Source organism: Capra hircus, chromosome 25 (genome assembly GCF_001704415.2).
Source record: "Capra hircus breed San Clemente chromosome 25, ASM170441v1, whole genome shotgun sequence".
NCBI lineage: Eukaryota > Metazoa > Chordata > Mammalia > Artiodactyla > Bovidae > Capra > Capra hircus.
Genome location: NC_030832.1, coordinates 37,448,679 through 37,462,925, shown reverse-complemented (window position 1 = coordinate 37,462,925; position 14,247 = coordinate 37,448,679). Strand labels below are relative to the sequence as shown.

Here is a 14,247-nt window from a genome sequence, read left to right as displayed (position 1 = left end):
CCTGGCGTGCTGCAGTCCATGGGGTTGCAAAGAGTCAGACATGATTGAGCGATTGAACTAAACTGACCATGTAGCTTTATTATTGTATCCTTCAAAAAAAAAAATCAAGCTGTGCCTTAACTAAAATAATTTAAAATATTCTAGAAGGAAATGCTGCTCCATTTTACTTGGAGCTAAAGTTCTTTTACAGTTCTCTAAAGGACACAATGATAATACTGTAGATGTTAGACAGAAGTGCTGTCTCTTGAAATTACCCAGCTGTGTTGGTGGGGGGTGGCATTGCCAGGAACAGAGGGCCAGGAATAGTAGAGACTTGGGAAAAACTGGATCAAGACAGTTCTTGGCTTTTTCTTGGCTCTGTGAGGCAGACACAGGGTGGAAATCACTCTCAGTTTGATTCTGAATTACTTTTACATGATTTCCCCTGGGGGTTTGGGAGTTTCACTGGAACATCTCATCATTTAAGCTATGGTTTTTACAATGCCATGCTTTACCTAAAATGTCTTTTTTTTTTTTTTAAGCTCTCTCTGACCAAGAACTCATAGCCCAAAGTGTTATCTTTATTTTTGCTGGCTATGAGACCACTAGCAGTACTCTTTCCTTCCTTCTGTATATTTTGGCCACTCACCCTGATGTCCAGCAGAAGCTGCAGGAGGAGATTGATGCGACTTTCCCCAATAAGGTGAGTGATGATACCCAGAGAGAGGCGGGAAGGAAAAGCCTTAGCATGATTGTCTTCTCACCACTTCTTAGGAGATTTCTGCCCAAAGCATAAGCATCAAATCATTTACCCCCTTTCCCAGGTGATGCAGTGGGAAAAAAATCCAATCCTTCCAATGCAGGAGATGTGGGTTTGATACATGGGTTGAGAAGATCCCCTGGAGTCGGAAATGGCAACCCAATCCAGTATTCTTGCCATGGAAATCCCATGGACAGAGGAGCCTGGTGGGCTACAGTTCATGGGATTGCAAAGAGTCAGAGAAGACTGGGATTGAACACAGCACATTTAGGAAAGATCTAAAAGATACAAAGCAAAGGGAGAAAACATAAGTACTTCATGCTACTCACAGCAATATAAGTGCTTTGAAAAAAGTGCTGGTCTTGAGGTATCAGTTATCAGAATAATACCAAGTAACATGCACAGAACTTCAGTGGCATCTAGCAGGAACCATTTATTTCTCTGGTGTCTGCATTTGTTGTTCAGGCACTACATTGTGTCGGACTCTTTGTGACCCCATGGACTGCAGCGTGCCAGGCTTCCCTGTCCCTCATTATCTCCCAGAGTTTGCCCAAGTTTATGGTGTCTGCATAGTTATCTGTTGATACTGGCTGGACTTGCTGTGGTCTGGGCTGTGGTCTGTGGCAGAGCTAGGCTGGCCTTGGCTAAGCGGTTGTGTTGCAGGAAAGGGGACCCCTTCCAGGGCCCGAAACTGGGCTCTTGTCTAACACTCAGAAATGAATTGTCTGAGGAGGCACATGTGCTAACAAAGCAAGAGATTTTATTGGGAAAGGGCACCCAGGTGGAGAGCAGGAGGGGAAGGGAACCCAGGAGAACAGCTCTGCCAGTCTTGCAGTCTCGGGTTTTATGGTGATGGGATTAGTTCCCGGGTTCTCTTTAGCCAGTCATTCTGACTCAGAGTCCTTCCTGGTGCTACATGCCTTATTCAGCCAAGACGGGTGCCAGAGAGAAGGATTCTGGGAGGTGGTTGGACATGTGATATCTCCTTTTGACCTTTCCTGAACTGTTCCAGTTGGTGGTGGCTTATTAGTTCTGTGTTCCTAACCAGGACCTTCTGTCATAAAACAACTCATGCAAACAATTACTACGGCACCTGGCCAGGGTAGGCGGTTTCAGTCAGCGTGCTTTCCCTAACAGTTAGACTGACTCGGCTCCACACATGCTCCTCATGGGTCTCAATCTCTACCTGTTTGCTTCTCAGGGCAGCAGTAGATGTCATGAGCAAGAGGCCTAATCCTATGGGTGACTTTCAAAACTCTGCTAGCATCACACATAGCAATATTCCACTGGCTCAAACCACTGAGCCACCTGACCAACCTGAGTCAGGATGGGAGGGCATCACAGAGGTAATGGCGAAGGGAATGGACACAAATAATGGTGGAGAATTGGGACCATTAATTCAGTCTGCTGCCCAGTGTAAACTTTAGACTAGGTGAAGCTTGCTGTACAAGAGAGGATATACGGTAGGAAACAGAGGACACGAGTATGAGACCTGACTGGTTTTGGACAAGTCTTATGACCTTTCGAATCCTAGGTCCTTCAAATACTTTGTAGGGCCTGCATAAATTAGAAATGACTTTCTTCTCTGGTAAACTCCATATTGGGATTCTTTTGATTACAAGAAGATTGAAAGGCTGCTAACAGACCAAGGCTAGCTAAGGCATTGCATTCTCTCCTTTTTATAAGAATACCAATAATATTAGTACTGTTGGCTAATATGTGCTTCTTACTTTATCTGTCTGTTCTAAATACTTTCTATTTAAAAATGTGTTTAATTTTCAAGAAATTCTTTATTAGTCAGGAGAGGCTAGCTTATGCTTCAGTAACAGACAAGCCCTGGAATCTCAGGGGCTTTCATAGCAAAGTTTTCCATCACCCACGTGTACACACTGAACATGGATTGTTAGTGGAGGATGGAGTGGACAGCTCTGCTTCACAGAGTCACTCAGTAAAACTGACTCAGAGCATTTACCATCTTATAATTGCCTTATCTGAAACATAAGGCCTTCTTGTCTTCTGTGGAATAAGGAACTCGAGAGTTGTTTACTGGGTTTTCAACTGATTTGTCTCTGAACTGACATAATTGCCTCAGTTCACAGCCTGTTGGCAAAGCTGGTTTCCCATAACTTCAAGTGGGCTGGGAAACATGTGGACTACATGGATGCTGGATGAGCAGTGAGTGTCTCTGCCACACAGCCCTCTGGAGGGTCAGCTCCATCTGTCTCCATGTAACGTATGAGAAACCTGAGCTACAGGGAGATGAAATACTTCCAGACACTAGTTGTGTACGTGGTGCTGATCTAGTCAAGCTGTGATCCGGGGTGTTGGCTCCTGAGCCACTCTTACCCTCTACAGTGTTTCTCCTTAACTATAACCCCACATGACAGCCACGTATCACCCCCACTGGTCTCAGATCTCAGCCAAAACCGGAGTTCTTTGTGGCGTGCAGATAGCTGGACCATGGGGCTGGAGTTGCTTGTTTAGACCTTCAGACCTTAGGGTCACACTTGTAGGGATAATAAGAGACCCTTCTAGCAGCAGACGGTGGGGTTCTGATCCTCTTGTAACCTCCCTGCATCTGAAATTGTGTTCTCATCCATACTCTTCATTTGTGGATTTGGTTTAGAAAGGAACTTGTTTCTCCCCAGTTATTTATAGAGTTTTCATATATTGTTTCCAGACTGTATGTGTATAATGAAGAGAATGAGCGGTCAGGAGTCTTCAACTAAGAGCCTTCACGTTGAATAGGGGATTTGCTCTGTTATACGCTCTTTCCTTGGTAGAGATGTGTGGCCTCACTTTGGAAAAGAAACTGACTGTGGCCCATTTCACTCAAGAGTAAGGGTCCTAACCCTTGGTCACATTTGTTCTCATGAGAGAAAAGATATGCTCCTCAATAACCTGCGGTGTTTCACAAACTATTTAGAGAACTGTTCCAATGTTCTTCCATTGCCATGACTACTGCCCATCTCAATGGGCGTTGAGAGGTCAAATGACATGTAAAATGTCTCTAAATGCTAACGTCCTTTACCAATTTAAATTATTCCCTGGAGTTCCTAACATTTCAATAGGCCTACATAGATGGAGTTGAAGGTTGATCTGATATCTTAATTTATCAAAATCTATTTCTTTCTTCCTAGGCACCTCCAACCTACGATGTCCTGGCACAGATGGAGTATCTTGACATGGTGGTGAATGAAACTCTCAGATTGTTTCCAATTGCTGTTAGACTTGATAGGTTCTGTAAGAAGGATGTGGAAATCCATGGGGTGTCCATTCCCAAAGGGACAACTGTGATGGTGCCAATCTCCGTGCTTCACAGAGACCCACAGCTCTGGCCAGAGCCTGAGGAGTTCCGTCCTGAAAGGTACAAGACCCCAGGGAAGGGGACCCTCCTGATCTAGTTGCTCAGAGCGTATTCTAACGACTCTCATTATGGATAACAAATGTGTGACTATATAATTGCTTTATTTTATACCTTTTTACTGTTAAATGTCTTTTCGTATTCCAAGAATATTATTTGATTAAATAATAATTAAAATTAAAAATTTTACCAGCCGTGAACTAGAGCAAAAGTATTTAGCTCTGTACATTCTCAACACCTTAAGCTTTGCTGTTGTTTAGACACTAAGTTGTGTCTGACTCTTTGAAACCTCATGGACTGTGTCCCACCAGTCTCCTCTGTCTGTGGGATTTTCCAGGCAAGAATACTGGAGTGGGTTGCCATTTTCTTCTCTAGGAGATATTCCTGACCCAGGGATTGAGCCCATATCTTGTGCATTGGCAAGTGGATTTTTTACCATTGAGCCACCCTGGAAGCCCAATAACTTAAGATAGGTCTCACTAATAGTGAAATGTAAATCCTGTGGACATTTTTCTATGCATATACCCACTGTTAAAACTTGGAATGGCATTACATATAGTCTGATTTTCAATTGCTTTCTTTATTTAACAGTAAATTATAAACAACATTCTATGTTTTTAAAATATGTTTATATATCTTGCATCTGCTATAATTTACTTAACAGCTATATTATTTTAGTTGCATTGGTTTTTATTCCTTAAAGTCTGTCTGTCTGTTCTCCTTAGTTCTTTGAATTCATCACCAACATTCCCATATTTCCATTGCTTTAAACATTGGCTACTGTTTCCTCTATTATTATTTTGGGACTGTAGGCTGAGGACCTAGCAGTCTCATCCCAGGTGATTCCAGCAGCCTCAGTGAGGATGGAGACACAGGTGCCCTCATTCAGTCTGTGGCTGCAGACCTGAGCAGCTCCCTTCTGCCTCAGTGTTTGGTGACCTTTCAGAGAGAAGTCCTCTGGTCTCTAGACGTCTAGACTTTCTCCTTGGAGGGGTTAATATTGTCTTCTGGGAATTCAGAGTCAGGATCTGGTTTGGGCACAGATTGGACTCTGGAAAGAGCTGATGCTCTCCCATTTATTTTATGGTGAGCAAAATTTGATTGAAGATTTTAGCGCCCTAGCTGGGATCTAGCCCTTTATGAGCCCCTGACTATAAGCTCCCTGATGGCAGGGACTGTGGCTTGTTCACCCCGGTGTCCCTAGTGCTAGCATAACCTGTACATGTAACATTGTTGAAAGAAGAGTCAGAGTCCACCAAGTCCTCCGTCCTGGACCAGCGAACCTCAGTGTCTCTCTCAAGTTCAGTAGCTCCCCCTCCTGCAACCTCAGGATCCTGAAATCAGAGACCACTCACTGTACTTCCCTTTGACTCATTCAGCCATCATGCAGAGAGAGAGTGCTCACCTGGCAGGGACTGGGCCAGGGAGTGAGAAGTCCAAATGTTAAAGCCTATTATTAAGAGTTTTGAACATATACACTATATATTCTATAGGCAAATGTCTATGAATCATGTTTAATGTATCCGTTTGTGTCCATTCCCTGCTCAACAGCCATCAGCCAGGTCTGCACGACTCACATGATGCCCTTCGACTAATTCTCCGTGCATCTGAAATCACATTGTCTGTAAATAGTCCAGAGTAGTCTCCAAAATAGGGACTCTTTAAAATACACAGAACCACAATGCCATTATTACTTACCCGAAATGTACATATTTCTTTAATATATTCATATATTGAGGAGTCAAATTTGAATTGAGCAGAGGTCTAACCATCAAGGACTTTAAAGGTTTGTGGAAATGACAGACACAGAAATCAGTGATTGAACCAGAGTAGAGTTGAGTCATATGCCCACATAAATCTACTGACCTCAACATTCTCTTTATGTGAGAGGAAGAGACACACATACACAAGAGGAGGGGGAGGGGAAGCAATTGAAAATTAACAATTAAAATGTTCAGAGACTTTTCTCCTGCTTCCTTCGTCTCTGAGGACATGACCAATGTTAGTGTTCGTGGAGGCAGGAACCCACTCTTCCTACAATCATTCTCATTGCCTGTCTTTCAGAGCCTGAGCATGTCACCAATCTGAATGTAAATTTCATATTTAAAGATGCATTTTCTTTAAACATCCTTCATCTCATCTGCTCGCCAGGACTGAACTCTCCTGTGGGGTCTGGAAAATGGGAAGGCCCTGGGGCTTACCTTTCTCACAGCAAAATCATCACAGCAGGATTCAGTCATCTGCCCACAGGAGTCTCCCTTATGCTACTGGTTGAGGGTTTAAGTTAAAACCTCAGACCTGGAATTTCTGTGACTTTTCTATTCCATTGACTTTTTCATCTACGGTTGTGGATCCAGGTTCAGTAAGAAGAACAAGGACAACATAAATCCTTACGTCTACCTGCCTTTTGGAACTGGACCCCGAAATTGCATTGGCATGAGGTTTGCTATCGTGAACATGAAACTTGCTGTCGTCAGAGTCCTGCAGAACTTCTCCTTCAAACCTTGTAAAGAAACACAGGTTAGCAGTTCACTCTCCATAGTGTTTTACTGAGAATTTTTTTAAGTGAGATGTATCTCTCTGTGTCTATAAGATTGTGATCTATTCAAACAACAATTTAGTTTAGAGACAGAGAATCTGTTTGAAGCCATCTGTGACCTTTAATTGTCAACCAGCCTTGGAGGGCTAAGTCTTCATAAAGACCCAACTGTAAAGGTCATCTAGAGTCAGTGCAATAGCATGACATGACTACACCAAGTCCAATGAATTTGAGCAACTTTTAAAATTTGGTGTCACGTCCCCTAGAAGGAAGGAAAATGCCGTACAAAGTTGTGAGAGCAGAGATGACCATGTCATGATTTTTCACTGATGCCCTTCTCCATGGGAACTTACAGAAGCTCTCTTGACAGTGATTCTCAGCCACTGTTTGTATAAAGAAACAAATTACTGGGGACCAACATCCCTATGCCGAGGTCACCTCAGACTCTCTCAAATAATTTCCCCAGAGTGTGGCACTGAGGGCACCCCCACTGATCCTCCTGTGCAGCCACAGTGATCCCTGAGTGAAAGCATTTCTGCCGGATGGGAAGGGCTCCCACAGCCCCTCAACTGCCAGGGATCCTGCTGCCATCCAGCTGAGCTCCCTTTGCATTCTCAGAATGACTGTGTGTCCTTCCTGTCCACCCTACAGTCCATCCTCCCCCTTCGAGTTCCAGTGCAGTCCCGAGCCCCTCCATGCAGCCTGCGCATCCGGGCCAGAGCCCACTGTCCCCTCTGCTGTGTTTACAGGTACCACAGGCTGGCATCATGGGTCCTACCACCTAACTATACTTTGACCCTGAACCAGCTAGTTTGGCTCCTTTGTTTCCTTTATACCTAAGAAGGTCTTTAACTCTGTCCCCTCATTTTATTGCTTTCATAAACTCTCAGTGGTGTCTTGACGTCATTGGGCAAATGTTTAAGGAGTGACTTGCAGTTGATTAGAGCTCTTGGACACAAATATGTTATTTTGTGGAAGTTTGAATTTTAAAATTTATCAAATGTCATTTGTGTTCTTGCTTGTTTTATGTGTGTCTGTGTGTCTATCTGCAGGGAAAATGCATACTGTTTGAAAGTTTAAAATAACAATTTGTTGCAGTTATAGCAAGACCTGGAATCACTCTCTGAGGCACACACAGAACAGTTGGCATTGATTCCTCTCAAGCATGGCCCTAAAATAAGGCTTATTTCTAGGAGTCATACATTTAATAAGCAGCTCCTCCCTTTGAGTAGCTTTCTCAGGGAAGAGGAGGCTAGAGATGTTTCCGTTTCGCTGGCAGGCATCTGTGTGGGTGTGCTGTAAGTGTGCACACACAGGGGACTCAGCCCTGAGAGAAAGGGGGCCTCGGGCACCCCTGGGAAGGGCAGATGCCCCTGCCAGCTCCACCCAGTCCCCCATGGGCTGGGGCTTCTCCCTCCACAGCTCCTTGCTTGTCCTTCAGTCAGCTGAGCTTAGAAGGTCACTCTGTTGGTTCCCCAACCCAGAAGGAGTGACTATGGGAGAACGGGGCTAAAAATCTCAGACAAACCACTGTAGGTTATCAGAAGTTCACCGTTTGCCCTGCACTTGGCACCAGGGGATGTTTGAAAAAACAGTCTTAATGCTTCATAGGCATAGTGCTCAAATAATATTTTGTGCAAGAATGATGGATGAATGCTTTCGCTATCCAGTCTTGACAGAAATTACAGAGTAAGTACAGAGAATCAAAGATAAAGAAAGGAAACTGGATGCAAGTGATCAAAAGGTACAAACTTCTGGTTATGGATACATAAGTACAGGGATATCACATAAAATGTGATGATTATAGTTTAAAGACATTTTTAATATAATTAAAATTAAAGTATAAAATTTTAGGCATAAATTTTAGTGTAAAATTATAGACATTTTTATGTAGTAGAAGAGAATAGATCCTAAAGCGCTCATGAGAGAAAAATATTATTTTTTATTTTTCTATCTCTATGAGTTGATGGATGTTAACTAAATTTATTGTGGCTGTAATTTCATTATATATGTAAGTCAAATATTCATACCATAAATCATTTATATCTCAATAAATTGGAATTTTAAAAAATTTTAAGTGAATAATAAGGAAGTACTAGAAATGACTTTGTGCCCATATATTTTATAACACGTTAAACAGACCAATTTTCTGAAAGTCATAATCTATTAAAATTGAATCAAGGAAATATTGGCAGCTTGCCCCTCCCTATAGCTGTTGAACGCATTGAATTGGTAGTTTAAAAAAAAAATAAAAAAATACACGATGCTACAAGTAGCTTGTATATTGCTGTAAAGCGTTATTGTCTGAAATGCATCGTCTACTTGGCTTCTCTTGTTGGCGGTGCTTCATTCATTGGTTCTCTGAACTGTTGCAGATCCCCTTGAAGATAAGCAGCCAAGGACTTTTAAGACCGGAAAAACCTGTTGTTCTAAAGGTTGTGCTCAGAGATGGAACCATAAGTGGAGCCTGACTTTCCCTAAAGACCTGAGCTTTGTTCTTCAAGGAGCTGTGTCCCAGAATTTCAGGGGGCTTGATTTACTTTGTGGTAAAACTCAGAAATAAAGATGGGCTTCTTCTATTGTACCTGCTGGATGACTAGAGTATCTACACATTTGTTTAGCTTTCTCAGTGTCTGTGTTTTTATATATTGTGTAACATGAAAGAGGTGACTAATGAGGGCTGGGTATGTACACTCAGCTTATCTGATTCTCAAAGGACCATCTCCACCCACCTGCAATTAGTAACATCTACTCCAGAGCACTGATCAAGAAAGAAAATGTCTCAACAGTTTTATCAGCAAATTAATGAAAACAAGAATTATTGTGGTGACTGAAGTTCTGACATTTATTTGTATATCACAGGTTTTATTTTATATATTCCAAATCAAATATTCTATTGAGCAGCTCTATAAACAACTCTTTACAAAAGTATTATTTGATACTTTTAATACATCCTGCCCTTTAGGGGGAATGTGTACAATGGAATCAGGGAGAGCCAGTGACTAAATACTTTTGACCATCACAATCCCTGGTGGGTGGGACCTTTTTCAAAACTGCTCTTTGATATATTACATAGGTAAGAATTAATCCACAGTGATTTTGCCCATTTCTTACAGAGTATGTTCATAGTTTAAATCTATGTTTTTTGAGCTCATATTTTATATAACAACAGATACATGTATACTATTAGCTTTGATTAACAATTTTCATCTCATCTCCCCTGATATTTCTGGAAGGCAGGAAACAGATTTTTTTTTTTTTGAAGCATCTTTGTTTTCCACCCTCAACTCCCAACTGTCTTAACACAATGAACATGGAATATAAGATGGTTGATTGGTCAGTTGATTGGAGAGAAAGGCTACAGCCACTGGTCAGTTTCAGTTGATATCAGAAGCTGCACACAGCCCTTCCTTTCCCTTTTCTGCCCCTCCCATCCACAACCCCTTCCTTGCTAGGGATTTCCTGGATAGTCCAGTCCTAAAGCCATTAGGGGGCACACAGAAGGCTGACAGCCTTACCCTCCAGGGTGTGGGCAGGGAAGCGGGGCTCAGTGGCTCCGAGTTGGAGACTGCATAGAGTGGGGAAAGTATCCACAGAAACAGCAGCCTGGCATGGGTGGGGGAGCACAGGCTAGGAGAAAGGAGTGTCCACCCTGAAGAGTGGCCCGGCCAGGGCAGCCAGAGCCTAAATAGGCTGTGGAGGTCCGAGGAGGATGAGGAGGACACCATGAGTAGAAAGGGGTTTGAGTGGCAATAGCTACATAAAGGGGGATTGATTGAGTAAATAAATATATTATGGATAATGCTACTGTAGAAGAGCAGATAGCTCCAGAAGGAATGAAGAGGCTGAGCAAAAGCAGAAATAACACCCAGTTGTGTATGTGTTTGGTGGTGGAAGTAAAGTCCAATGGTGTAAAGCACAATATTGCATAGGAACCTGGATTGTTAGATTCATGAATCAAGGTAAATTGAAAGCAGTCAAACAGGAGATGGCAAGAGTGAACATCAACATTTTAGGAATCAGTGAACTAAAACGGACAGGAATGGGCAAATTTAATTCAGATGATCATTGTATCTACTACTGTGGGCAAGAATGCCTTAGAAGAAATGAAATAGCCATCATAGTCAACAGAAGAGTCCAAAATGCAGTACTTTGGTAAAATCTCAAAAACGGTGGAATTATTTCAGTTTATTTCCAAGGCAAACCATTCAGTATCACAGTAATCCAAGTCTCTGACCCAACCACTAATGCCAAAGAAGTTGAATGTTCTATGAAGACCTATAAGACTAGACCTAGAAAGAACTCCAAAACACCAGTCCTTTTCATCATAGGGGACTGGAATGCAAAATTAGAAGGTCAGGACATATCTGGAGTAACAGGCAAGTTTAGCCTTGGAGTACAAAATGAAGCAGGACAAAGTTTAACAAAGTTTTACCAAGAGAACCCACTGTTCACAGCAAAGACCCTCTTCCAACAACAGGAGAGACGACTCTACACGTGGACATCACCAGATGGTCAATATTAAAATCAGATTGACTATATTCTTTGTAGCCAAAGATGGAGAAGCTCTATACAGTGAGCAAAAACAAGACTGGAAGCTGATTGTGGCTCAGATCATGAACTCCTTATTGCCAAATTCAGACTTAAATTGAAGAACGTAGGGAAAACCACTAGGCCATTCAGGTATTACCTAAATCAAATCCTTTTTGATTATACAATGGAAGTGACAAGCAGATTCAAGGGATTAGATCTGATAGAGTGCCTGAAGAACTATGGACCAAGGTTTGTAACATTGTACAGGAGGCAGTGATCAAAACCATCCCCAAGAAAAAGAAATGTAAAAAGGCAAAATGGTTGTCTGAGGAGGCTTTACAAATAGCTGAGGAAAAAAGAGAAGCAAAAGGCAAGGGAGAAAAAGAAAGATATATCCAATACCCATCTTAATGCAGATTTCCAGAGAATAGCAAGGAGAGATAAGAAACGCTTTTTAAGTGAACAATGCAAAGAAATAGGAGAAAAAATAGAATGGGAAAGACAAGAGACCTCTTCAAGAAAATTAGAGATACCAAGGGAATATTTCATGCAAAGATAGGCAAAATAAAGGACAGAAATGGTATGGACCTAATAGAAACAGAAGATATTAAGAAGAGGTAACAAAATACACAGAAGAGCTATACGAAAAAGATCTTCATGACCCAGATAAGCACGATGGTTTTATCACTCACCTAAGCCAGACATCCTGAGGTGTGAAGTCGCAAGCAGGCCTTAGGAAGCATCACTACAAACAAAGCTAGTGGAGGTGATGGAATTCCAGCTGAGTTATTTCAAGTCTTAAAAGATGATGCTGTGAAAGTGCTGTGCTCAACATGCCAGCAAATTTGGAAAACTCAGCAGTGGCCATAAGACTGGAAAAAGTGTTTCATTCCAACCCCAAAGAAGAGCAATGCCAAAGAATGTTCAAACTACCGCACAATTGCACTCATTCCACATGCTAGGAAAATAATGCTCAAAATTCTTCAAGCTAGACTTCAACAGTCTGTGAACCAAGAACTTCCAGATATACAAGCTGGGTTTAGAAAAGGCAGAGGAACCAGAGATCAAATTCCCAACATCCGTTGGATCACAGAAAAAGCTTGAGAATCCCAGAAAAACATCTACTTTGGCTTCACTGAGTACACTAAAGCATTTGACTGTGTAGATCACAAGGAACTGTGGGAAATTCTTCAAGAGATGGGAATACCAGACCACCTTACCTGCTCCCTGAGAAATCTGTATGCAGGTCAAAAAGCCACAGTTAAAACCATACATGGAACAATGGGCTGGTTCAAAATTGAGAAAGGAGTATGTCAGGGCTGTATAGCGTCCCCCTGCTTATTTAACTTATATGTAGACTACATCATGTGCAATGCCAGGCTGGAAGAAACACAAGCTGAAATCAAGATTGCCGGGAGAAATATCAATAACCTCAGATATGCAAATGACACCACCACCCTTATGGCAGAAAGCAAAGAGGAACTAAAGAGCCTCTTGATGAAGGTGAAAGAGGAGAGTGAAAAAGCTGGCTTAAAACTCAACATTCAAAAAGCCAAGATCATGGCATCTGTCCCATCACCTCGTGGCAAATAGATAGAGAAACAATGAAAATAGTGGATACTTTATTTCCTATCTTTTTTTATTTTTTAATTTTATTTTTTATTATTATTATTTTTTTACAATATTGTATTGGTTTTGCCATACATCAACATGAATCCGCCACAGGTGTATACTCCAGAATCACTGCAGATGGTGACTGCATCCATGAAATTAAAAGACGTTTTCTCTTGGAAGAAAAGCTACAACAAACCTAGACAACATTTTAAAAAGCAGAGGCATGGCTTTGGCAACAAAGCTTCATCTAGTCAAAGCTATGGTTTTCCCAGTAATCATGTATGGATATGAGAGCTGGAGAATAACAAAGGCTGAGGGCCGAAGAATTGATGGCTTTGCACTGTGGTGCCGGAGAAGACTCCTGAGAGTCCCTTGCAGAGCAAGAAGATCAAACCAGTCAATCCTAAAGGAAATCAACCCTGAATATTTAGTGGAAGGACTGATGCTGAAGCTGAAGCTCCAATACTTTGGCCACCTGACGCCCAGAGCCCATTCACTGGAAAAGACCCTGATGCTGGGAAAGATTGAAGGCAAGAGGAGAAGGGGACAACAGGGGATGAGATGGTTGGATGGTATCACCATCTCAATGGACATGAGTTTGAGAAAACTCCCAAAGATGGTAAATGACACGGAAGTCTGGTATGCTGCAGTCCATGTGGTCACAGAGAGTCAGATACAACTGAGCTACTCAACAGCAGCAATGGACAACAGAAGACAGGTTTCTCCCTGTCAGAGAAGGGAGTCCCTGGCCCAGGAAACGGGAAAACAGCAGAAACCCCACGGAGCCAGAGACTGGAACTGCATGTATCAGTGTACATCCTTGCTTTTCTTTGTAGACAGATGACAGCTAGTTAGTTGGATGATGCACTAAAGATAGACAGCTGATATAGATGGAGAGATGACAGGTAGATGCAGATAGATCCATGCGTCTGTGTGGTGGGTGGAGAATCTGCTGCTGGAGTCCTGCGCAGGGACCTGAGCTCGTACAGCTGGACAGACCCACCCAGCCCCGATCCAGGAAATAATATCCCGAACGTTTATGACTCAGCAGCTCCTCACACAGCAGAGGGGAAAGGAGACATTTAAACACAGTCAATAAGAATGAAAAAGGTGAAGATTCAGAGTCAGAAAACTCCCAGCCTTTTTTTAAAATTAATTTTTCAACTACAACTTGAACTCATGTCTCCTTTTGCTAACAAACAACACAGTTCCTAACCTGTGCTTACTCTATAATGCTTGTCCTTTTTGGCTACTCCTTGAATTCATATGAGCTCTTGTGAGTGAACATTTCTAGAGGGTTTGCTAAGGAACAGGCGTGTGATGGGCAAGGTCACATGTTCTCATCCCCCAGTGACACCAGGACTCTGACCTGCAGATTTAGGCCCCAAGCCCCTCAGGTCATGGATCAGGGTCTGGTCTGACTGAGCTCCTATAGGAAGGGAAAGACGTAATTATTAA

The 14,247-nt window shown here is 42.3% G+C and overlaps 1 protein-coding gene across 2 annotated transcripts in view; it reads left to right on the top strand.

Annotated features, from left to right (window-relative positions):
• Positions 1-9,235, top strand: part of LOC102191011 (cytochrome P450 3A24) — a 59,174-nt gene extending 49,939 nt beyond the window's left edge. For both annotated transcript variants that reach the window (XM_018039888.1, XM_018039889.1), the window contains 4 exons: positions 522-682; positions 3,880-4,106; positions 6,461-6,623; positions 9,018-9,235. In XM_018039888.1, the coding sequence (XP_017895377.1) occupies positions 522-682; positions 3,880-4,106; positions 6,461-6,623; positions 9,018-9,113 (647 nt within the window). In that variant the 3' untranslated portion in view covers positions 9,114-9,235. The remainder of the gene's footprint in view (positions 1-521; positions 683-3,879; positions 4,107-6,460; positions 6,624-9,017) is intronic.